General features: G+C 44.2%; 1 protein-coding gene across 1 annotated transcript in view; it reads right to left on the reverse strand.

Moving 5' to 3' along the window:
• Nucleotides 1–23,651, reverse strand: part of AKAP10 (A-kinase anchoring protein 10) — a 76,742-nt gene that overhangs the window by 38,036 nt on the left and 15,055 nt on the right. The window contains exons 2-4 of the mRNA XM_077480255.1: nt 6,082–6,126; nt 3,481–3,669; nt 1,623–2,174 (exon numbers count right to left, since the gene is read on the reverse strand). Coding sequence (XP_077336381.1) covers nt 1,623–2,174; nt 3,481–3,669; nt 6,082–6,126 — 786 coding nt within the window. The remainder of the gene's footprint in view (nt 1–1,622; nt 2,175–3,480; nt 3,670–6,081; nt 6,127–23,651) is intronic.

A 23,651-nucleotide genomic window follows, 5' to 3' on the forward strand; every position in this document is an offset into this window, starting at 1 on the left:
ACTTGTGGCAGGTGACGTGGCAAGTGGACAATCCACAACTTGTGGCAGGTGACGTGGCAAGTGGACAATCCACAACTTGTGGCAGGTGACGTGGCAAGTGGACAATCCACAACTTGTGGCAAGTGACGTGGCAGGTGGGCAATCCCCAACTTGTGGCAAGTGGGCAATCCACAACTTGTGGCAAGTGACGTGGCAAGTGGGCAATCCACAACTTGTGGCAGGTGACGTGGCAAGTGGGCAATCCACAACTTGTGGCAGGTGACGTGGCAAGTGGGCAATCCACAACTTGTGGCAGGTGACGTGGCAAGTGGGCAATCCACAACTTGTGGCAGGTGACGTGGCAAGTGGGCAATCCACAACTTGTGGCAGGTGACGTGGCAGGTGGGCAATCCACAACTTGTGGCAAGTGACGTGGCAGGTGGACAATCCACAACTTGTGGCAAGTGGGCAATCCACAACTTGTGGCAGGTGACGTGGCAGGTGGACAATCCACAACTTGTGGCAGGTGATGTGGCAGGTGCCGTGGCAAGTGGACAATCCACCAATAGGGGCAAGTTACGTGGCAAGTGGACAATCCACAACTTGTGGCAGGTGACGTGGCAAGTGGACAATCCACAACTTGTGGCAGGTGACGTGGCAAGTGGACAAGCCACCAATAGGGGCAAGTTACGTGGCAAGTGGACAATCCACCAATAGGGGCAAGTTACGTGGCAAGTGGACAATCCACAACTTGTGGCAGGTGATGTGGCAAGTCACGTGGCAAGTGGACAATCCACAACTTGTGGCAGGTGACACGCTAAATACAAGCTGCTCTCACAGCTGCTGCTACTAACTCTGGTCTCACAAAATGTCTGAAATAGTTAATAATACTGTTTTTTGAGCTTGGGGAGGGTCTATGATGTTAGCTTAACTAAAAGCTTCTAGACGCAAACGTGGTAAAAATCATGGCAAAATGGGCATTTCTAAACACCGGTTTCAGCTTTTAAAAACATTTGTCCAGCAGAGTTTTCACCGGCGTCTCATGTGCATGAGGCCTTAGGGTTTATCTGCTAAAAGAGAAAATACTGTTGACTGAGTATTAGTAAACAATGTGAAGCTGTGTTCACTTTAATGAATCAATAATATACAAAAAACAAACACTGTTTTCCAACTTCCCCTGACCATGGTTGGGTATTTAACACAAACATGGCTACACCTTTTTACTAAGCTCAAACATTAAATCTGCAAAGTGAACATTCCTTAATCCTTTGGTAAATAAGCCCCAAAGACTGCTACCGAAGTAAGAATGGCCATACATAGATCGAAATTCAGCCAGTGCAGCAGGGACTGGCTGATATTCAATCCATCTATGGGCAAGCTGGTTGTACCCAAGATGACCCATTTGACTTGGGTACAACCAGCCGGTCAGATTTTTTTTACATGTGATCATTGCTAGCAGCTATAGCCCCTAGCAGTAACCATTATGTTCTGCCAGCCAATAAGTTTACCCGCAAGGTGGAAAAAAAATCGAATCATCTATGTGCCGCGTTAGTCTAGGCACAAACTCTTCAGAAAATTCTGTTGGTGTAATGTTTAGGTTTCCCCATAGAAACCATTTACAAATCTGTAAATAAATAACTTACTCTTCATCAGTTTCTGTGACATGTCTTTCAGTCCTTCATCTGTTGGGCTGTCTCTGTTTGATGCATTAAGCATGGAAGACTGCTCATGCGAGGGTAAGGTTTGATCTGTGAAGAGTTCTAGCTGAATTGCCGGCACTCGTCCAACCTTCTGTTTTGCCTGCAAGTGATTTGAAGTGCTGTGTTGCTTTGCAGGAGAATTCAGGTCTTTTAACCTAGACGTGTGCTGTGGAACTTTAGAAGAATCTTGAGCTTGCTGTTTAGCTGATGCTAGTGATGAAGCTGCAGACAGGTCTGGCCGTTTAGGAGCCGGAGATACTGGTTCCGCCAGGGAGCTGTGCTTGACTGTGTTTAAACTGTATGCTCTTATTCGGGACCAGGTCGTGGAATTAAAACTCTTGGACTCCAGCCAGAACTTGACTAAATGTTCCATTCTGCGGAGTTCCATAAATTGGATAAAATAAGGGAGCGCCACATTGTCTTGTAGCACCTGTGTCAGAGTCTTTGAAAGGCTAGACTTTGCATCCTGGGATTCATAATTCAGACACGATCGTCCTACAGAAAAAAAAAAAAGTAAGATTCATAAGAATTTTTTTTTTTCTTTAAAAGCCCAAAAAAGCCAGAAGATATTAGATCAATTAGAGTGGTTCTAAAGGCAAAAGTTTTTGTTTTACTTTAATGCATTCAAGTAAAAAACCTCCTGGGTGCAGCTCCCCCTCAGCCCGCCCTTATACTTACCTAAGACCCATCTCAATGCAGGAATGTGAATGAGAGCAGCAGCTCTCCGGAGTCTCTGTCTCCTCTTTGGCTAACACAGCAGCAGCAGGAGCCATTGGCTCCTACTGCTGTCAATCACAAACGGTGAGCCAATGAGGAGAAAGCAGGGGACGGGGCCAAGCCGCTCTCCGCGTGTGAATGAATAATGTCCATTCACAGGAGAACAACTCTGGAGCGAGCCTGCTCAAATACCCCATAGCAAGAGGCTTGCTATTGGGGGCACTCTGCAGGGGTGAGGGGCCAGGACTGCTGACGGAAGACACAAAAAGAGGATTGAGGCTACTGTGCAAAAACACTGCACCGAGCAAGTATAACATGTTTGTTTGTTTGTTTGTTTTGTTTTTCAAAACTACAACCATTAGAAACACTTTAATATACATACACACACATAATATATTTGAAATTAAGCTTACAAGTATCTAAACAATATATCTGTTTTGGGTGGAATGACTGGTATAAAGTTTAAGAAGGTGCACAGCACCAACAGGTAAAGACTGTGTCCCAAAAAACTTCAAAATGAACAAAAATAGAGTACAAACAGACCATCATTTATTAAAGTAGTAGTAAACTGCATCCAAAAAAATAAATAAAATAACACAATTGGGCCCTTGGCAGTTTAAGTCATAATGTGCTAGTATGCATCGCATACTAGCACATTATGACAGTTACCTGAAAATGAAGCTCTCCAGTGGTGCACTGCTGAACACGCTTCTATCTTCACCCATTCTTCTTTTCGGGTTCGCAGGCTTTGGCTATCTGACTGGCTGAGCCAGCGATGACGTAACTTATTGTTTACAGCACAGGTCTGTAGGAAGGGCACGGTATGCTGTTCCTTCAGAACGTATGCACCGGTGATGTCACTGGCTGCATCTACAGGAAATATCTCCTAAATGGTGAACGTTTAGGGAACATTTAGAGTACCTATAGGGGTAAGCCTTATTACAGATTTTTATAGGTAAACATCATACATTGGGGAGTTTACTTCCACTTCAAAAAGGCCTTCCACACAAAGAATACAAAAGAAAAATGTGATAAATTCAAAACAAAGGCTAGTAAAGTTATACAAGGCTCAAATTATTCTTACCTAGGTCTCCAAAGTGTTCTGCTGCCATGTGGATTGGCTGCTTTTTAAGTGCAGCCGTTCTGCTACTTGAGTAGGAGTCCATGTTGGCCGATATGGCATTAATAGCCACATGGCTTGGTCCAGCTGCCTCCAGTAAGGCATTGTTTTTGGGACTCCTTGATGGGGAATGTACTGGTACAGGTGCTGGAACTAGAACATAAAAACATATTTAGCCCATCTGTACTGTATATACAGGCCTAAACAGTAAATGCAAAAGTCATCCTATGCGTCATATATCCTGTTGAAAACTGGGGGTCATAGAGGGATTTTTAGATCTTTGACCTTGTGCAAGTTCTTTCACTGTGCTGAGCCCGCTTGGATGTAAGCGCTGCAGGTTTAACAGACCTCAGCACTACAGTTGCAGCCTGGGCATGTGCGTTTTTTTGAATGACCTGGGGTGAGACAGGGGCAGAGATGTAACCTGAAGTGCTTACATCTGAGTTGGCATAGAAATACAGCAGGAGCTATACCTCCCCTGACATTTAAAAGAACAGATTTGAAACTTGTCAGCTAGCAGATTTCTTTTCTGCTAATGCAATGTATAAGGGCTCTTCCATACAGGCATTGAAAATAGGTGGTTGGGACACATTTTTAACACTTCCCAAATGCCTATCAATGCCACACAAAATTATTACAATGAGGAGCGGATGAAGGTGTTCACACTGCAGCATTAGCGTTGCGTCGAGGTACAAATAACGCTGCCTGAAAAGTTTACCAAGCGTTGACGCTTTGCAACTGCCTCTATTCACTTCTACTGAAACACACCGCAACCGCACCTTAAACGCACTCTAAACGCAGCCTTGGTATTTACAGTGCATTTACGGTGCAGCTTGAAAAGTGATTTCCCATTTAAGCCTGGTTAACACACACACGGAAATTGAGAAGTGTTGCCTGATGCAATGTGAATGCCTGTATAACACATTCTAAATGCTCATTAACGCTACACAATATATTACCAAAAGTATTGGGAAGCCTGCCTTTACACACACACATGAACTTTAATGGCATCCCAGTCTTCGCCCATATGGTTCCATATTAAAGTGGTTGTATCACCGCAAAAAACAAAACAAAAAAAACTAAGGCAAAGGGCGCCGCATATTATAAAATACTTACCTTAGAATGAAGCGCCAGCATCACCTCCCTGTCATCGCTGAGGGAGCCAGCATGTTCCCTCGGCATTTCTTCCGGGTTTGCAGCTCCGGCCACTGACCCACAGTGAAGTCACTCCCACTTTTCGGCAAGGAGTTCTGATTTTCCGGCAGCAGCCGCCGAACCTTCAGAGCGCATGCGCCACTGATGTCAGCGGCTGCATGCAAGGTGAATATCTCCTAAACTGTACAGGTTTAAGAGATATTCCTTTTACCTACAGGTAAGGCTAATTATAGGCTTACCTGTAGGTAAAAATGTGAAAGCAGGATATACAACCACTTTATGGTTGGCCCACTCTTTGCAGCTATAACAGCTTCAACTCTTCAGGGAAGGCTGTCCACAAGGTTTAAGAGTGTGTCTATGGGAATGTTCCAGAAGCACATTTGCGAGGTCAGGCACTGATGTTGGACAAGAAGGCCTGGCTCCCAGTCTCCGCTCTAATTCATCCCAAAGGTGTGGTATGGGGTTGAGTTCAGGACTCTGTGCAGGCCCGTCAAGTTCTTCCAGCCCAAACTCGCTCATCCATGTCTTTATGCACGGGTCCAAATCATTTTGTGGAGAAGGGATTATGAAGTAAAGGAAACACACAAGTGAATGCACAAGTGATAAATTAATAAAACAAACCTAAAAATAATCAACAAAAATAGACTTAAAAGGGAATCTCAAAAGCACACACAGTCAATTCCAATCAAATAACGTGACCTACTTAATAATAAAAAAAAATAAAAAAATCAGAAGCTGTAATGTGAATAACATAAAATGATACAACAAAAACTGGTGAGTGAGCCAATGCTATGACAAAAAATGGATATAAATGCATGAAAAAATTAATTGTGAAAATTACTAAATAAAAAGTCAGCAGGATAAACCAATAATGGTAAATAAATAACAGTCTCTTCCGAGGTGCTTCCTGAAGGGGAGTGAATGTTGAGGAAAACCAGTGAGAAGTCTTCTATAATCAAAAGGGACACTGAATCCACCACCAAATGAATTGAAGGCTTACCAGCTAAACAAGCTGTCAAAGCTTGTGGCCAATACCCGGCCAGGGCCTTTAACCCTCCCGCACTCCTCCAATGGCTGACGAGCCAAGCGCCCCTGTGTCCCTTTTGAATATAGAAGACTTCTCATTGGGTGTCATCATTCACTCCCCTTCAGGGAGCACCTCGGAAAAGACTGTTATTTATTTACCATTATTGGTTTATCCTGTTGACTTTTTATTTACCAATTTTCACAATTTATTTTTTTATGCATTTATATCCATTTTTTGGCATAGCATTGGTTCACAGAATAGCTGTGCATCCCCGTGCGGGTAAAAACAGCCCTTCCCCAGGCGTACAGTATGCGTAATGAGGCCCTAAACTGCATAGAACAAAAACTGTGAAAGTAATTCATAAAAGAAAAAAAAAGTACAACCTCTAACGGCTTTGACATCAGGTTTCCCCTGGTCTTTTCCTTTAACTATAAAAGAAAAAAAAAAAGCATTTGTTAGTTAAAATATATATATAAAAAAAAAAAAAAAAAACGCTCCTAGGAAATTTGTATAAAAGAAAACAATACGATTAAGGTAGGGTGGGTTTGGCCAGAATCCTCATACAGAATACTTTACAAGACAATCCCACATCCAATACTAATATTTATTTAAAGGCGGATGCCAATAAGACATCAAGTGTGTTATTACTTCTCTCTGGAACATCAGTCATAAGATTGCTGAACCAAGGATTTTTCTAACTTGGCCTACACAATTCATTTTGTTGCATTGGTATATAAAATGTTAAAGCAGATCGGAACTCACACAGTGAAGATATGATCTCTTATAGGAAACATCTAGTAATACTAGTTTGGTCTAAGCAGTTCTCTGAAAGACTAGATTTCTTCCCCAACAATAGCTGTGCACTTCCTGCTGTGTGAGGATGCCGAGAGTCTGATAGCTGCAATGTGAGATGTGGTGATGTCACTACTGTGCTGCTTGCGGAAGTGAAATCCGCACTTTATTCAATTACTCATGCTTCATTCATTCCATGGAATCTAAGTTTTTGGAAACTCTCCTGTTGCTTCCTGTGCATTTCCAAGGCATTTTTTAGATCAGAAATAAGGGGGTAGCTTTTTTTTTTTTTTTTTTTTTTTCAATTCTGTTTTTTTATTTTTAGCAAATTTATTTGAATAAATGCTTTTGGAGTAAAAATCTATCTACAGATAGTTTTCTATTTGAGATACATTAACAATTTAGTTTATTCAGCATGAAATGGAGCTTAGTTATGTAGCATGAGGTTGTATAATCTACAATATTTACATTTTTGGTAAACTCATTCAATGAATTCAAGCTCTGCAAGCAGAGAACACGCACTGCATTGACGCATTCACACAATTTCACAGTAACCACGAGATAAACCAAGGGTCAGGAATATTCCTTTATCCCATTGTTTTGCAAATCTATGTACACTACAAACTGTAAGAATGTCTCGGTTCTGATATTGCTGTTTTACTAACCTGACAGCTTATTTTTTCGAAATAACGTTAATTTTGTTTGCAAATATTAAATATTCTATCTACAAGAATAAGTCCTTACATTTACAAGAGCACCTGTCATTTCAGAGCCATCATGGCAGCGCCTGTTAGCGGGCATCCACTTACCTGTTGCCGCCATGTCCCTCACCTTGTTGTGTCACTGCCGCATTACCAGCTGTCCCATTAAAGTGAATGGGACTGTTGGCAAGTCAACAGCGGGTCAGAGGAGCCGTTGCGGGACAGAGATGACAATTGCTCTTAAAAAAAAATGATGATTTAAATCAAGACTTTTTACTAGGGATTTAAATCAAATCCACCCAGATGCAAAGTCCTGCCCTACTACCAAGATGGGTGCCTCCACACAAGTACACTAAGCAGCACAAATATTGGTACGTCAGTAATGGGGAAGAGATCAGCTGCAGGAGGCCTACAGGCAATACTGGTGACTAGCCCTTTTCCCTCCGCATGCCTTTCCAGGGCACAGCTTTTAATTAAATAAGAATCCTGTCTTTATCCGCATCCATCCTGCCTTTTCAGTGCCTGGGGAGCCTCCAATCTCTCCCTGTAGGGCCAAGCAAGTCTCCTGCACCAGCCCCGACAGAAATTGGGAAGCGCGGCTGGCCGATTGCAGTTCTACAAGGCCACCACCGGCTTCTCACTCCGGGGATCCGCCGCCATCTTGCGGCTTACTCCACCTCCGGAATCCTCGGGCTCGGGTGCCGCGATCCGCAGAGCGAGCATCGGAGATCGGGGTCGGATGCCCCCCCGGGGGATACAGGTTGGTGAAGGAGCCTGAGGGATTTCCAGGGAGGAACGGTGCCCGCTCCAGGGAGCTCCCGGCCCGCCGCCATCTTGCAGCCTGACAATCCGGAGCCATCCTCCCTCCCCTTGTGCCTGGGGGACTCCGGGCTCGTCCTAGGGGCTGTTGGACATTAGCCACAGTCATCCCACCCAAAATTGCTGAGCACGGCAGACCGATTGCTCTTTGAGGGGCCACGGCTGGATACGCGCATCAGGGGCCTGCCACCATCTTGGAGCCCACTCTGCCTCCACCATCCTTGAGCTCTGGAGCTGCAATCTGCGGGCGGTGAAGCATCGGAGTCCTGGAGTTTTGTTGGTGACCCCTGGGACGTGGTTGGTCTGGGACTAGGGGAGCTGGTGGGATCCATCAGGACTGCACACAGGCGCCATCTTGAGGCCTGCTCCCCTGGGTTCATCCTCCACCCTCAGGGCGGTGATATTACTGTGTCCTCCTGAGCTTCACCCTGTGCCCTGGAACTACTCATTCCCCTCCCTGTGTCCCCCCCATGAAGGCTGTGCTCTGGTGAAGGGCCTGTTCCTGTGCAAGCAGTGGAATACCCCTCTACAGTCTGCCCTGTAACCGGCACCCGGGCGCTGGACTGCGGCCCCTTAGTGAAGAGACTCTGCTCCTGTCCCAGGCCAATACCACCGATACATACAGCCCTCACTTTGTTGCTGGGACACAGGTTCTCAGCCTGCCGACCCCCCCCAGGATCACGCCTGAGGGAACACTGGTTACCTCCCTGGAGGATATTTTATCTGCTTTCACCAGGTTTTTATGCCTCTCTATATGTCTCCTCTCTCCCGGATGCGTTTGACCCCACACCCATGACTTCTATGCTGGACACCCTGGCATTAGGGTGGCTCTCGGACGCAGAGCGACAGCTCCTTGTCTCGGAGATCACGCCAGAGGAGGTCGCAATGCCATTGGGTCTTTCCCGGCGGGGAAGACCCCGGGGCCTGATGGCTTACCCATAGAATATTATAGAGCCCACGTGGAGCTGCTTGCCCCCAGGTTGGTCCAGATGTATCGAGCCTGTCTCCAACAGGGCTCTCTGCCGGCCTCTATGAGGGAGGCCCATACTGTTCTCATTCCCAAACCTAATAAGGACCCCAAGCAGTGCGCCTCCTACAGGCCAATAGCGCTCCTGAACTGCGACTTAAAAATACTAACCAAATTATTGGCCACCAGACTTAATAAAGTAATCAAATCTCTGATAGACTGTGATCAAACAGGCTTCATGCCTGGCAGGTCCACAGACATCAACATATGCAGACTGTTCTCCAACATTCATGCCCCCCATGCTAATCAAGGCACTAGGACCATTGCCACTCTTGATATGGGAAAAGCATTTGATACAGTGAAATGGGTGTATCTGTGGGAGGTGCTTAGAAGAATGGGTTTCCCACTGAGGTTTATTGCTTGGATACGTACGCTATACACTGGTCCCCTAGCATGCATTAAACTGAATGGCTCCCTGTCTCCGTCATTCCCCCTGCAGAGGGGCACCAGGCAGGGTTGCCCTCTCTCCCCGGCTTTGTTCGCCCTGGCCATGGAACCTATTGCTGAGGCTCTTAGGAGCTCGGCCGAGGTCCGGGGTCTTCGGGTGGGATGGTTGGAGGAGAGAGTGGCTCTCTATGCAGATGATCTATTGCTTTTTCTAAATGATCCTGGTGATTCTCTGCAGGGTGCGCTCCGGGTCATGGACGCCTTCTCCGCCTTCACCGGGTTAAGGGTGAATTGGCATAAGTCTCAGCTCTTCCCGGTGGACGAGGGGGCCAGGACCTCACCCTCCTCTACCCCGCTTCAGTGGGTTGATAAATTTACCTATTTAGGTATTATTGTCTCAAGAGAAAGCCGGGACTTTGTCCGGCTCAATCTTGAACCTGTCCTGATAGGGATCAAATCCAAACTACGGGCATGGGGCAATCTTCCCCTCTCCCTCATTGGGCGCATTAACCTTCTAAAAATGAAGGTCCTCCCCAAGCTTATGTACATATTTAGGAACTCCCCTCAATGGCTTAATAAAACCTTTTTTGACTCCCTTCGGCAAATCTTCCTCTACTTTATCTGGGGTTCAAGCACCCCTAGATTCAAATACACCACTCTCACCAGGCCTGTGGACAGTGGGGGTTTGGCGATTGTCACAAATATTTCTTGGCCACCCAACTTGTAACCGCCCATTGGTGGTTGCAGCCCGATCTGACCAACTCTGCAACGGTGCTGGAGCTATAGTGGGGTCTCTGGAGGTCTTGAAGGGGTTGATATTCAGGGGGCCAAAAACACCTCACTGCCTCACCCCCGCCCTCTATGCGCACCACCATGAGAGCGTGGAGGGTGGAAGAGGCGCTGAGGGCACCCCTACCGAACTCCTGGTCTCCTCACACCCCCCTGTGGCTGAACCCTAACCTTTCAGTTAGGTACCATCCCGGATCCACAGGCCTGGGCTAAATACAGAGTACTGACTCTTGAGCATGTTGTCACCAATGGGGAACTCACTCCCTTTCCTGTGATGCGTACCAAATTTAATATACCGGCACAGGCCCATTTCAGATATCTCCAAATCGCGCATGCTTATAGGTGTCAGTTTTTGGGTCAACCAGTTGTCCTGGAATATTCTGAGCTTGAATCTACCCTTAGGGTGAAAGGCTTGGAGAAACCCATGTCTCAGATATATGGGTCTCTGCTGGTTGCTGCTCTCCCCGAGCTGTCCTCCCTCCGCAGGAAATGGGTGGAGGACATACCAGGGCTGGATGAGGACGACTGGAGGGAGATTTGGGATTTTCCATTCTCCCCTCTGATCTCAGGCAGAGACAAACTGGTCCAATACAAAAATTATACACAGAGCTCACTACACACCCCACAGACTGCACCAGATGTCGCCGGCGCATTCCCCGGCATGCTGGCGCTGCTCCTATCAGCCAGGAGACTTCTTTCACATTTTCTGGGCCTGCCCGGCGATTGTACATTATTGGAAGGAGGTGCTCCGGGTGATAGTTCAGACTACTAAGACTAGTATCCCTTATGATCCTAAATATTGTCTGCTGGGGCTTGTGGACCAACTGCCGATCCTTAGAGCTAAGAAAATACTCCTGTCCCTGTTATTGTATTATGCGCGTAAGGCCATCGGTATGCACTGGAAACAATCGACCCCCCTCCCTCAAGTTCTGGAAAAACCTGGTGAACGCCAGTATGCCCCTTTATAAAGCCACCTACTCAGGCAGGGGTTGCCCACAAAAATTTGAGAAGGTGTGGTACTGCTGGTTAGACGATGACACTACGGAAACTGCTGCAGTAGACAATTCCTAGGTTAACAATGTGATGTTAGTATGCGGATAGACTGACCCAATTACTCCTATGTCATATTATCCTGTAATTTTACCTTTGTGCACAGAATCTCCTGAGCTAACCTCTCCCCATATTGGGGTTTAGATAGGTATGGTTAAGTTGTGTTGCTCTGATATGTTGAGGCATGTTGCTGCCTCAGAGGTAGATTGTTGTTGTTATAAGATGTGCCTTGCTGTGGCCTGTTGCCGCAGCAGGAATGTGCCCCTGTGTGGGTAATGTTTGGCCCGCATGGGGCAGTCTGTATGTTTATGAAAAACTCAATAAAAAAGATCTTATAAAAAAAAAAAAAAAGAAGAAAAAAAAAAAAATACGATTCAGTTTCCTGTCAATTTAGATTGTTTTAGCCAAGCTGGCCCAAAGGAACTGTTTCTATTACGAAGTGATTCAGTCACAGTGTGTGCCGTTATACTGTAGGGGAATCAGATACACACAGTAATCTGTGTCGTGTTCCCCAGCAGAATAGGTGACTTCCCGTCTACTACCAGAACAAAATCAAGTAAGTCAAAATTCTTCTCAGCCATTCAGGAGAAGCCTTGTATATTTTATCTATAAAACAGAAGGCTTACTCTAATTGGCTGAGGTAGAGATTCCAACATCCACCCATCCCTACACCTCAGGCGTCTAGAGGAAGCCTTGTGTTCATTCATAAAAATACAAGGCTGCTGTTGTATGGCTGAAAAGCAATCAGGACGACTATTTTGTTTTTGGACAGATGAGCAGTCGTCCATGCTGATGTGAAGCACAGCACCATATGCTGTATTGTAAGACCCGCTACTACAGTATGTTACAGGGCACACAACAGCCAGTTAGGGAATATAGATGCTTCCAAATTGTGCCACTCAACCACTTCTCTTTGGCCTCACTCACACTTCATAGTACAATACACAGCAAGTCCATGCAGGGCCATGTTTTCCTCTACAGATTTTTCTGTGCATCTCCATGCAAGCAGTCCCATTCATGTGCATTGGGATCCCTTGTCTGCATGGACACAGCCGCTGTATCCCAATAACACAATAAGACATCCGTGTGAGTGAAGGTTCCAATCTCTGAACACAGACTAAGTTCGGGTATCTGCACCCACAAGGATCCCATACTGGGACACAGTGTCCGTGCAGACAACGTGTCCAATAGACCTCATTGGCACTGCCTGCAGGGGGATGCAACCAACACCTGCAGGTAAACACAGCCCTACACGGGCATACCATACTACAGGCATATGCAATTAGCGGACCTCCAGCTGTTGCAAAACTACAAGTCCCATCATGCCTCTGCCTCTGGGTGTCATGCTTGTGGCTGTCAGTGTCTTGCTATGCCTCATGGGAGTTCTGCAACAGCTGGAGGTCCGCTAATTGCATATCCCTGCCATACTATACCCCGCCGTGTGAACAAGGCCTAGGAGGTTTTATACAAAGTCTACTAAAGCAAATCTAAAGTTATAGCAAAATAAAATAATGCAGTCATTAAAGCGGGGTTCCACCCTAAAGTGGAACTTCCGCTGATCTGAACCCTCCCCCCCTCCGGTGTCACAATTGGCACCTTTCAGGGGGAGGGGGGTGGAGATACCTGTAAAAGACAGGTATTTACACCCACTTCCGGGCATAGACTCCCGTGGGAGTCTATGCCTCTTCCTGTCCTGCCGCGCTGTCTGCTGGGACACACACAGGTCCCAGAGACAGCGCGGACAATTCCTATTGCGCTGAGCGACTCGCGCATGCGCAGTAGGGAACCGGGAAGTGAAGCCGATGCGCTTAACTTCCTGATTCCCTCACCTAGAAGGGTGGCGGCAGCAGCCGAGAGCCGAGCGATCGATCGGCCTCTGCATCGTTGGACCCTAGGACAGGTGAGTGTCCATTTATTAAAAGTCAGCAGCTGTAGTATTTATAGCTGCTGTCTTTTAATATTTTTTTCCCCCAGTACAGTCCCGCTTTAAGGACAACATACCATTTACACTAAAATATTTTTGATTCCTTTTCCCACATCGTTGATGGGTCTCAAAAAGGAAAATGGGCCACTAAATGCCTTCCTTTATTCTTACTGGACTTTACAGCAAGTGAGATTTAACTTTTTATTTTTTTAAAGAAGAAAACTTGTAACAAGAGAAGTATGTAGGATCTCATTGTTGACCTCCTGAAAATGTTTCTTGCTTGATTGTCATGTTACAGGGACTTTCTAAATCATCCTAAAGGAGTGAGCAGGTCAGGGGTTTACACTTCACTTGCTGCATACTTGTTATGCCGCATACACACAACCATTTTTCCCGTCGGAATAAACTCTGAAGGTTTTTCTGACGGACTTCTGCTGAAACTGTCTTGCGTATACACGATCACCCAAAAGTCTGATCGCCAAGAATGCGATGACGTACAACGGGACTAGAAAAAGTAAGTACAATAGCCAGTAGCCAATAGCCTCCGTCTCGTACTTGCTTCAGAGCATGCGTCGTTTTTGGTCCATCGGAACAACATACAGACGAGCGGTTTTCCCGATAGGGATTGGTTCCGTAGGAAATATTTAAAACATGTTCTATTTCTAGGTCCATCAGAATTTTCTAAAAAAAAAAAAAAAGTCCGATGGGGCATACACACGATCAGAATATACGCTGAAAAGATTCTGTCTGACTTTTTCTGTCGGACATTCCGCTCGTGTATATGGCATTAGAGAACAAAAAAAAAAAGCAGACTGCCAGGTAACCAATATGCTCAGGAGGTCACTGATGGCAGCTTTTATAGTACTTTTCTTACATGCTTTAGGCCGCGTACACACGGACGGACTGTATGGCCTACTTAGTCCGTCATACAATCCGACGGACAGTCCGTCATACTTTCGAATGAATGGACTTGACCACACACGGATGCACAAACAGTCCGTCGAAAGCTTGCGCGATGACGTGTACAGCACGTACGACAGGACTAGAAATAGGAAGTCCAATACACAGCAATGCACCTTTCCGCCGTGTAAATCCTTTCTGAGCATGCGCCATTCTTAGTCCGTCGAACTAGCCTACTCACGAGCGGATTGTCCGCTGAAACCAAAGTATGACGGACAGAATTTTGAAAAATCCGAAATACTTAGTACGCCAGACTGCACGCTGAAAAAGTCGGCTGAAGCCCACACACGAGCGGACTGTCCGCTGAAATGTGTTTCGACGGACTAAGTAGGCCATACAGTCCGTCCGTGTGTACGCGGCCTAAGTGTAGCTGAAGGCAGTGCCTTTGTTAACCTGAAAGCATCAGATTTAATAACTATCCAGTTTCAAAGAGTGATGGCAGAAAAATAAAAAATAAAAAATAAGATGATGATTAAGTGATCCATCATGTCTGTGTGAGATCAGGCCGCTTTCACACTTGTGCGACTTGGGACTGCAAATTTGCATGACAAGTCGTACCCCATGATTTTTAATGAGTACCATTCATATCTGTGCAATTTCAAGTCGCACCGACTTCATAGTAGTAGTGTACTACTTTGATGCGAGCTGAGGTCCATAGACTTCAATTTTACACAGGCATTCCCCAAAATCGTGGAAACAGCGTGTCAAAATCGCAGCCACAAAAATCGCACAACTTTGAAGTGGTGGCAGTGTGAAAGGGGCCTTAGTCCTCAGAGTCTTAGTACCAGACATGTTCATGTAAGGCTGACCCAGTAACTCTTAAATAAAGCATTGTGAACACACAAACAAAGGGATCTGTGTTTCAGCATGCCACTAACAGTTTCCAATCATTCAGCTTTCTTATATCCTTCTTCAAAAGGCACAAAAGAAACAATAGTGAGCTTCAATGTGCACAAACTAAAGATTAAATGGCCAAATACTACAAATGCCTGAAGGATAATAAAAACATAGCAGGACTACTAAAAAACAAATACATGTCCTTTTTGTGTTTTACATTATAAACTTCTAGATAAAAAGGCACAAATGATTCTGACCACACAAAATATGAAATGCAGTCAGCAAACGGCTCCAGTTTAGCAAAATATTATGGATGGAAAGATGCAAGACCAACAGAGGCCGGCCCTGGGGGGACGGTGTACCAGACACAGCACCTATGATGTCATCAAATCAGAATGGAGGAGACACTTACAGCATGGGAGACTCAGCAGCCACACCATTCAAAATAATATTTTAATGTTATTAGATGTTGGAGATTTAAATGACCTGTGTATAGATTTCTGAGACTAACAAAAAAAAATTTGGAACCCCAAATAGCGATTATTTCAGTTTTGCAAGGTTTTTAGTAAAGCAACCCATATACTGATATTTTAATTCTTGGGGGCCCGAGGGATCAGCCACATTTCCGTGCCACAATCTCCAGGTCCTTCCCAATGCTACATATACAACAAAAGCAAAATTTCCCATACAATTACTGACCAAAAAAGATTTTTCTTTTTTTTTTTTTTTTTTTTACATGCCTGCGTGCATAAGCACATTATAATTAATGGGCTGTATTTTAGCTCAGTAAAAAAAAAAAAGTTGTACTGAGCTTTTTCAAGCTGCAGTGTGCAAGAGGCCTTATAGTTCTGTAGATGGGACACATGGGCTGCCAAACAAACATTTCTGTAAAAATCCTGTGTGGAGTAATCTTAAAAATGTGCCATTTGTTCAATTTGAAATCAACTCAAAGACATTGAAACAGAAGAGAAGGGGGGGGGGGGGGGGGCAGATCAGCAAATTAACCACTTGCTTACTGAGCACTTAAACCCCCTTCCTGTCGAGATCCATTTTCAGCTTTCAGCGCTGTCACTCTTTAGCCCCATACACACTATCAGATTTTCTGCTGATTTTTATCTTCAGACTTAGCAAAACCATGTAGTGGAAGGGCCTGCCTACACATTGAAGCTCAGAAGGTTTGACCTCAGATTATATGGTTTTGGTAATTCGGAAGACAAAAATCTGCAGAAAATCTGATAGTGTGTATGGGGCTTTAGAATGACAATTGCACGGTCATGATACACTGTACCCAAATGAAAATATATAATTATATATATTTTTTTTTTTTTCACACAAATAGGGCTTTCTTTGGGTGGCAATGGCAATGGCCCTTCCCACCTAATTTCACAGGCAATAGCTCCTCCTACCTACGCCCCGTGATGTCACAGATGTTTGGTTAGTGTGGTGAACTGACGATTATACACTAGTCTTTTCTGATACCCTTGTGAGTGTATTTTTTTTAATAAATGAAAAAAAAAAAAATAGAGAGCACTATGACATTTCCATTTTGCTCCATGTTATGTTACGCTGATGGCTGGGGAACAAGGATGGATTAGCAGTTGTTATACCCCGATGAGAAGAGGAGTGCTTTGCTGCACCTCCCCTGGGAGGAATCGATCAGAGGCGTATATGACAGTCTGTACTGGGATCTAAGATTTGAGGTGAACAGACATTTCATATGAAGGTGGAGAGTCACCAGAAACACTATGAAGACATATGAACTGTCACTATTCCACCACATAGTGTTTTCACACTTATAGCATAACAGACTGTCACTCTTCTTACATAAAGATTCTCACTGTGTATGGGACAATAGAAGTTGAATTTTGATGTGTGTTTGTGGACCACTAGCCCTGCCAAGTGTGGTTCCATTAGAGAGTTACGTTCAATTACACTTTCTACAGGGTTACAATTTTAAACTGTATTGTTTATTTTATTTTTTTACCCTTTTGTGCTACACTGATTTTACGGTTTAGTATAATTTAGAGGCCTCTCCTATTCTTCTTGTCTTGAACTGTATTGTAAATGTATTGCCTCACTTTATAAAATAAAGTGTTGCAAACTTCTTGTTATATAAATCATTTATAGCAGCGCTTCAACTGCTCATGAAAAATAATGCAACATATTAATATGCAATAATTTATTTTTACTGACTAAAAAAAATAAAAACACAAAAATACATGATATTTTGAAACGTTAGGGTTTTTTTTTGTTTTTGTTTTTTACTTTTCTTCCTCTCCATTTTTGACAGCAATATTACTTTCAAATTCCTCCTGAAAAACACAAAATTAGTTTCTGCGCCTTCAGCCTCATAGCTGTATATTTGCTGTGAGAGTTCATCTAAGATACCGCTTCCTCTGACTTCTAGTCTCAGAAGATTCGGAGTGACATTTGGCGATGTCACCACTGTGCTGCTCACTGTTCTCCTTGCTGGCAAGGAAGCTGTTCCGGAGGACCTGCAGTACAAGGATCTCCTTGCTTTTACTTAAAGGTGAAGTTCCACACAAAATGTGGAACCTCTGCTTAAACACTTCCTCCCCCCCCCCTCTGGTGGCAGCTTTCAGGGGGGGGGGGGGGAGGTAGCGGATACCCTTCAAAAACAGATATCCACTCCCACTTCTGTATAATGGTGCCACGTCGACCTACGTCATTTGCGGCCCCTCCTTTTCCTCGCCCCCCCCCCCCACACTGCCTTCTGGGACACACACAAAGGTCCCAGAAGACAGCAATACCATTCAGAAAGTGCAGCAGGAAGCCGGCAGTGAAGCCGTAAGGCTTCACTTCCTGTTTCTCTTAGTAAGGATGCCAGCGTCTGCACCCATAGCAAATGGATGGGTTAGCTTCGGGCACTGACATCTCTTGCTCCCTGGGCAGGCAAGTGTCCATATATTAAAAGTTAGCAGTAAAACTATTTGCAGCTACTGACTTCATTTTTTTTCTCCCTCTGGCTGGAACTCTGCTTTAATTCATTCTATGCATCTGCAATTTCTACACTTGCTGCTTTTTAAAGATTAACCACCAGTCATCAGATCACCAAACACTGGGGCAAGGATTTAACATGACACAAAGCCCTACACCAAGATGGCCGCTTACTCACAGGGACATTTGTAGATCAAGGCATTGGAAGTCAATAATATGGAAAAGATCAGCTGCAGGGAGCCAACAGGGAATTCTGGTGACTACTCCTTTGCCCTCTGGTTGTCTTTTTTTTTTTTGTTTGTTTTTTTAGCACAGCCTTCACAGTTCAGGTCTTCTAACACACCCAACTGTATGCTCTTCATAAGCATATCACTTACAAATCAAGTCTTGGGCTACATACAAGGGTACATATCCGTAGCTGTATCAAACTACTGAAATCTCATAACATCTATTTCTCTTGATCACCAATTCAGGATATTCTGAGACTCATCCCATTTAAAGTATACCCCCGTGACCGTATATCATGAGACTAATCTAACTGCCAGTCTCCTGCAGTACCACAAAAGAGTGATTTTTATCCAAGGAGACATTTTCAGTCTCTGAGATACTGACATTAAATACGATCTTGTGTGGCTTCTGAGGCTGGGTCACCTTTTACAAGCAGGCTATTGTTTAAACAGACACTTTGCTATATTTAGACTGATAATGCATTAGGTGTGGTATGACACACTGGTACAATATATGCGGAAGCGATGAAAACCATCCCTCTATGTTACAGGAGATTTCCTATTGCCTCTCAACAAGGTCCATGTACACTGGCCATTTCATGCTCTACACATTCTAAATGAGAACGTGTATTCTAAGCCCACTCTTCATAAAAGTTAATGTGATATTAAAGTGGTTGTAAACCCTTTAACAACCACTTTAACCTGCAGGTAAGTCTAGATTAAGGCATACCTGTAGGTGAAAGAAATATCTCCCAGTATGGCGCTTTCTTCTGCGCATGCACCGGAGTTAGAAAGGGCATGCTGTGCCATTTCTAGCTCGGGTCTAGCCGTTAAAGGTGGCTCCCTACGTCACGCGACTCCGGCCAGTCACAGAGCCGGAGTTTGCCGCCCTGGAAGGAAGAGGGGTGAATGGACGCTCGCTACTAGCGAGGAAGACGGGGACATTGCTGGCTTCTCCTGCAGGTAAGTGACACATGCATGCATATACATGTGATGCATAGTAGCCCATTATGCTTTACCTTTGTAGGAAAACAAAGAGGATGTAACACCCATCAGGGTTTACTTCCTCTTTAAATCCTCAGTGTTTAATGCACCTTCAGCAGCTGATTTAATCTCTTACTGAGCAAGCACCTTCTTTCTCTTTTAATTCTTGCCTATGATCCAGTTTAAGCTGATGCCGTCACCATTACACCATTAGTTTCCTGTACAAGGGTGGCTCCTTTTTCTTGCGGCCTCTTATGTAGCCACCCATACATGCAGAGACTATAGTTGTGTCTCCCAACACTGTGCGCATTCATTAAAAGTTGTAAATGCAGAAGGTTTCTTATCTTAATGCATGCAATGCATTAAGATAAAAAAAACATGTGTGCAAGAACCACCCCAGCACCCCCCTAATTACTTACCCAAGCCCCATTTCTGTCCAGTGATGTCCATGAATGTATAAGCCATCTGGGACCCCCCCCCCCCCCCCCCGATTGGCTGAACAACAGCAGTGGCACCATTGGCACCCACAGCAGTCAAAGTCTGTCAGCCAAACAGGGGAGAGAGGGGGCGGGGCTCTGTGTCTGAATGGTGCCCCCATAGGCACTCGATAGGAGGGGAGGGGCCAGGAGCAGCAAAGAGGGACCCTAGAAGAGGAGGATCCAGGCTACTCTGTGCAAAACCAACTGCAGGGAGGAGGCAAATAAAACATGTTTGTTATTTTATTTTTTAAAAGACTTTACAATGACTTTGCCCCTTAACCACTTGCCGACCGCTGTCGTCAAATATACGTCGGCAGAATAGCACGGCTGGGCAAAGTAATGTGCCCGTACGTTACTTTTAATTTCCTGCTGCAAGCTCCATGACCATGCCCGTGGGACCCGCAGACTCGACCGCCGCAGGGATACCCGCGATCGTGTCACAGAGCTCAAGAACGGGGGGGAGATGCTGACGTAAACAGCATCTCCCCATTCTGCCTAATGACAGGACATTGATCGTCTGCTCCCTGTCATCGGGAGCAGCGATCAGTGTCACATGACACACAGCCCTTCCCCCAGACAGTTAGAAACACTCCCCTAGGACACACTTAACCTCCCCCGCCCCCTAGTGGTTAAACCCTTTACTGCCAGTGAAATTTTTAGAGTAATCAATGCAATTTTATAGCTTTGATCGCTGTATTAATGCCAATAGTCCCAAAAAAAAAAAGTGTCAAAATTGTCCGATGTGTCCGCCATAATGTCGCAGTCACGATATAAAAAATAAAATAAAAAAAAAACAACAAAATCGCTGATCGCCACCATTACAGGTAAAAATAAAAATTAATAAAAATGCCATAAATCTATCTCCTATTTTGTAAACGCTATAACTTTTGCGCAAACCAAACGGCTATTTTTTTTTTTACCAAAAATATGTAGAAGAATACGTATCGGCCTAAACTGAGGGAAAATTTTTTTTTTTAGATATATATTTTTGGGGGATATTATAGCAAAAAGTAAAAAAATGCTTTTTTTTCAAAATTGTTGCTTTTTTCGTTTATAGCACAAAAAAAAAAAAAAAACCTCAAGGGTGATCAAATACCACCAAAAGAAAGCTCTATTTATGGGGGGGGGGGGGGGGACATCAATTTTGTTTGGGAGCCACGTCGCACGATCGCGCAATTGTCAGTTAAAGCATCGCAGTGTCGAATCACAAAAAGTGCTCTTGTCAGGAAGGGGGTAAAACCTTCCGGGGCTCAAGTGGTTAATGACCAGGCCATTTTTTGCAAGACAGCACTGCGTTACTTTAACTGACAATTGTCGTGTGATGCCGTACCAAAAATAAAATTGATGTCCTATATTTCTTTTGGTGGTATTTGAACACCTCTGCAGTTTTTTTTTTTTTATAGAGCAAAAAGTGACAATTTTGAAAAGAAAAACCATATTACTTTCTGCTACAAAGCATACCCAATAAAAAAAAAAAAAAAAAAAAAAACGTAAAAAATCTAATTTTCATTCATTTAGGCCGATATGTATTCGACTACATATTTTTGTAGCAAAATACATCCCAATAAGTGTATATTTATTGGTTTGCGCATAAGTTATAGCGTGTAGAAAATACTAATAATGGCAGTGATCAGCGATTTTAAGCAGGATTGAGACATTGCGGCGCGGATAGATTGGACAGTTTTGACACTTTTTTGGGACCAGTGACATTACTATAGCGATCAGTGCTAAAAATATGCACTGATCACTGTATAAATGACAATGGCAGGGATGGGGTAAACATCAGGGATGATCAAGGGGTTGTGTTCCCTGGGTGGGTTTACTAACTGTATGGGGGACGTTCTGACTGGGACAACACAGAGATCTGACTTCCTGCATAGCTTGAAGACAAGATCCGGTGTCACAGCATCATGTCATAACAAAGATCTGCCTTGTTTACTTTGGCAGATCTCCATCTGGTCTCTGCGGGGGAACAATCAAAGGCAGCCGGCAGACATTGTGTCCGCCGGACCCGCTGATTGGCTCCCCCCGCTGGCCAATCAGCACACGCGCCCACAAAGGCTATTCACACTGCCGAGCCAACTTGCCAATAGGGCTTTGATCCATTTAAAAAAACAGATGTTGACGGATGCGGATGTAAACTGATGTAAATGGATGATCATCTGTTTACATTCGTTTTTCCATAGATGCAGCGATGCCCATTTCTCATTCATCAACAGATGGATGAAAAACAGACAAAGGGTCCGCATGTGTAAGAGGGGCTTTAATGGCTTCATAGTTGCAGGAAAGAAAATAGCATCATCTATGGCCAGCCTGAGTTATTGGGCATACAAATAGTTTTTCCATTTGCGAAAGAGAAAAACTGATTAGTGTGACCGGTTTACAGTTCTGTGCTTTGTGAAACCCTTCCTGGTTCCCAGCGATTGTACTGGGTATGAAATGTAATCTGGAAGGCACGCACAATCTTCTGTCAGGAGTCTGAAGTTCACACTCATCTAACAAGTTAAGAACTGGTTTAAAACAAACAGCCTGTTTAAAGTGACATGTCATGAGAGAAACATATGGGGCTGCCATTGCTAGCCTTCCTCTGAAAATGCTAGATGCCTGGGCATCAGTGATGTCAATATGTTTCAGTCAGAGACCTGTAATAAGAATTCTGTAAATTAGTGTCAGAACTTATGGTGCGAATGCCTCAATAATTTTTATAGCCATTAGAAATAATTACCATAATGTATAGAACATGATTACCTATAATCGTCAGCACCATCTAGTGGCCTTAGTTCATTATTTTCCTGATTGAGGTATTTCAGGAACATACAGAATAAATACAGTAGATGGACCTGATGATCATAACAAACATAGTGGACACATTACAGCGAGTATTCATGACAGCTGTGCAAATCTGAGGCATTTTTAACCACTTCACATCAAGGCCAATTCTGACATTTCTCTCCTACATCTAAAATTCATAATTTTATTGAAAAATGACATAGAACCCCCAAACATACATACACACACACACACACAATAAATATATATATATATACATACACACATACATACGCATTAGTTTCTGCGTGCGAGCACACAGGGACAGGGGCACTTTAATTTTTTTTGTTAATTTAATTTTTAGTTTGACACTTTAAAAAAAAATTTGATCACTTTTATTCCTACTATTACAAGGAATGTAAACATCCCTTGTAATAGGAATATGGCATGATCGGTCCTCTTTACAGTGAGATGTGGGGTCAATAAGTCCCCACATCTCACCTCTAGTATGGGATGCATGAAATAAAAATCAACAATCACGGCTTCCAGCAGAGGCGCCGCCATTCGTTTGAATGCAGAGGCCAGGTGTGACGTCATAACATCGCGCCAGCCTCCAAACGATCATAGAGACTGCGGCAACCATCTGGTCTGCCGGAAATCTCTATGATCAACATCCGGGGAAGGCAGATCCTTTCTCCCACTCACTGCTGGAAGCGGCGAGTCGGTAGAAGCACCGGAGGGCAGTGGGAGGGGGGGTGTCCCCCTCTCGCCGCCCGTAAAAATGATCAAGCGGCAGAACAGCCGCTATGAACATTTTTATGGTGTAGGGAATTGCCGGCACTAAAAGATGATATCTGAATGATGTCTGTAGGTGTAGGAATCATTCAGATGTACCCCCATAAAGTCAAGAATGTACCTTGGGCGGGAAGTGGTTAATAAAAAAAATTGGGCTTTGATCTTTTCCAAAAAATGGATGTTGATGGAAATGGATGATCACCCATTTACATCCGTTTTTTCATTCAGATGCATTGATGTCCAATTTTTATCCGTCAATAGATGAATAAAAAACTGACAAATTGGTCCGCATGTATGAAAGGTGCCCAAGGGTTCTGTTTATAAACAAATACTTTTTTCTACTGTTAAAAAAAAATGGATCGGACGAAAAATGGATGTAAAAAAACAGACTAACGGTCTGTTTTTGCATGGAAAAATGGCTCTAGGACTCAAGTGGTTAAGGACTCTTGGGATCC

Source organism: Lithobates pipiens, unplaced genomic scaffold, assembly GCF_037356315.1.
Source record: "Lithobates pipiens isolate NorthernLeopardFrog02 unplaced genomic scaffold, aLitPip1_a1.2 Scaffold_16, whole genome shotgun sequence".
In the NCBI taxonomy this organism is placed as follows: Eukaryota; Metazoa; Chordata; class Amphibia; order Anura; family Ranidae; genus Lithobates; species Lithobates pipiens.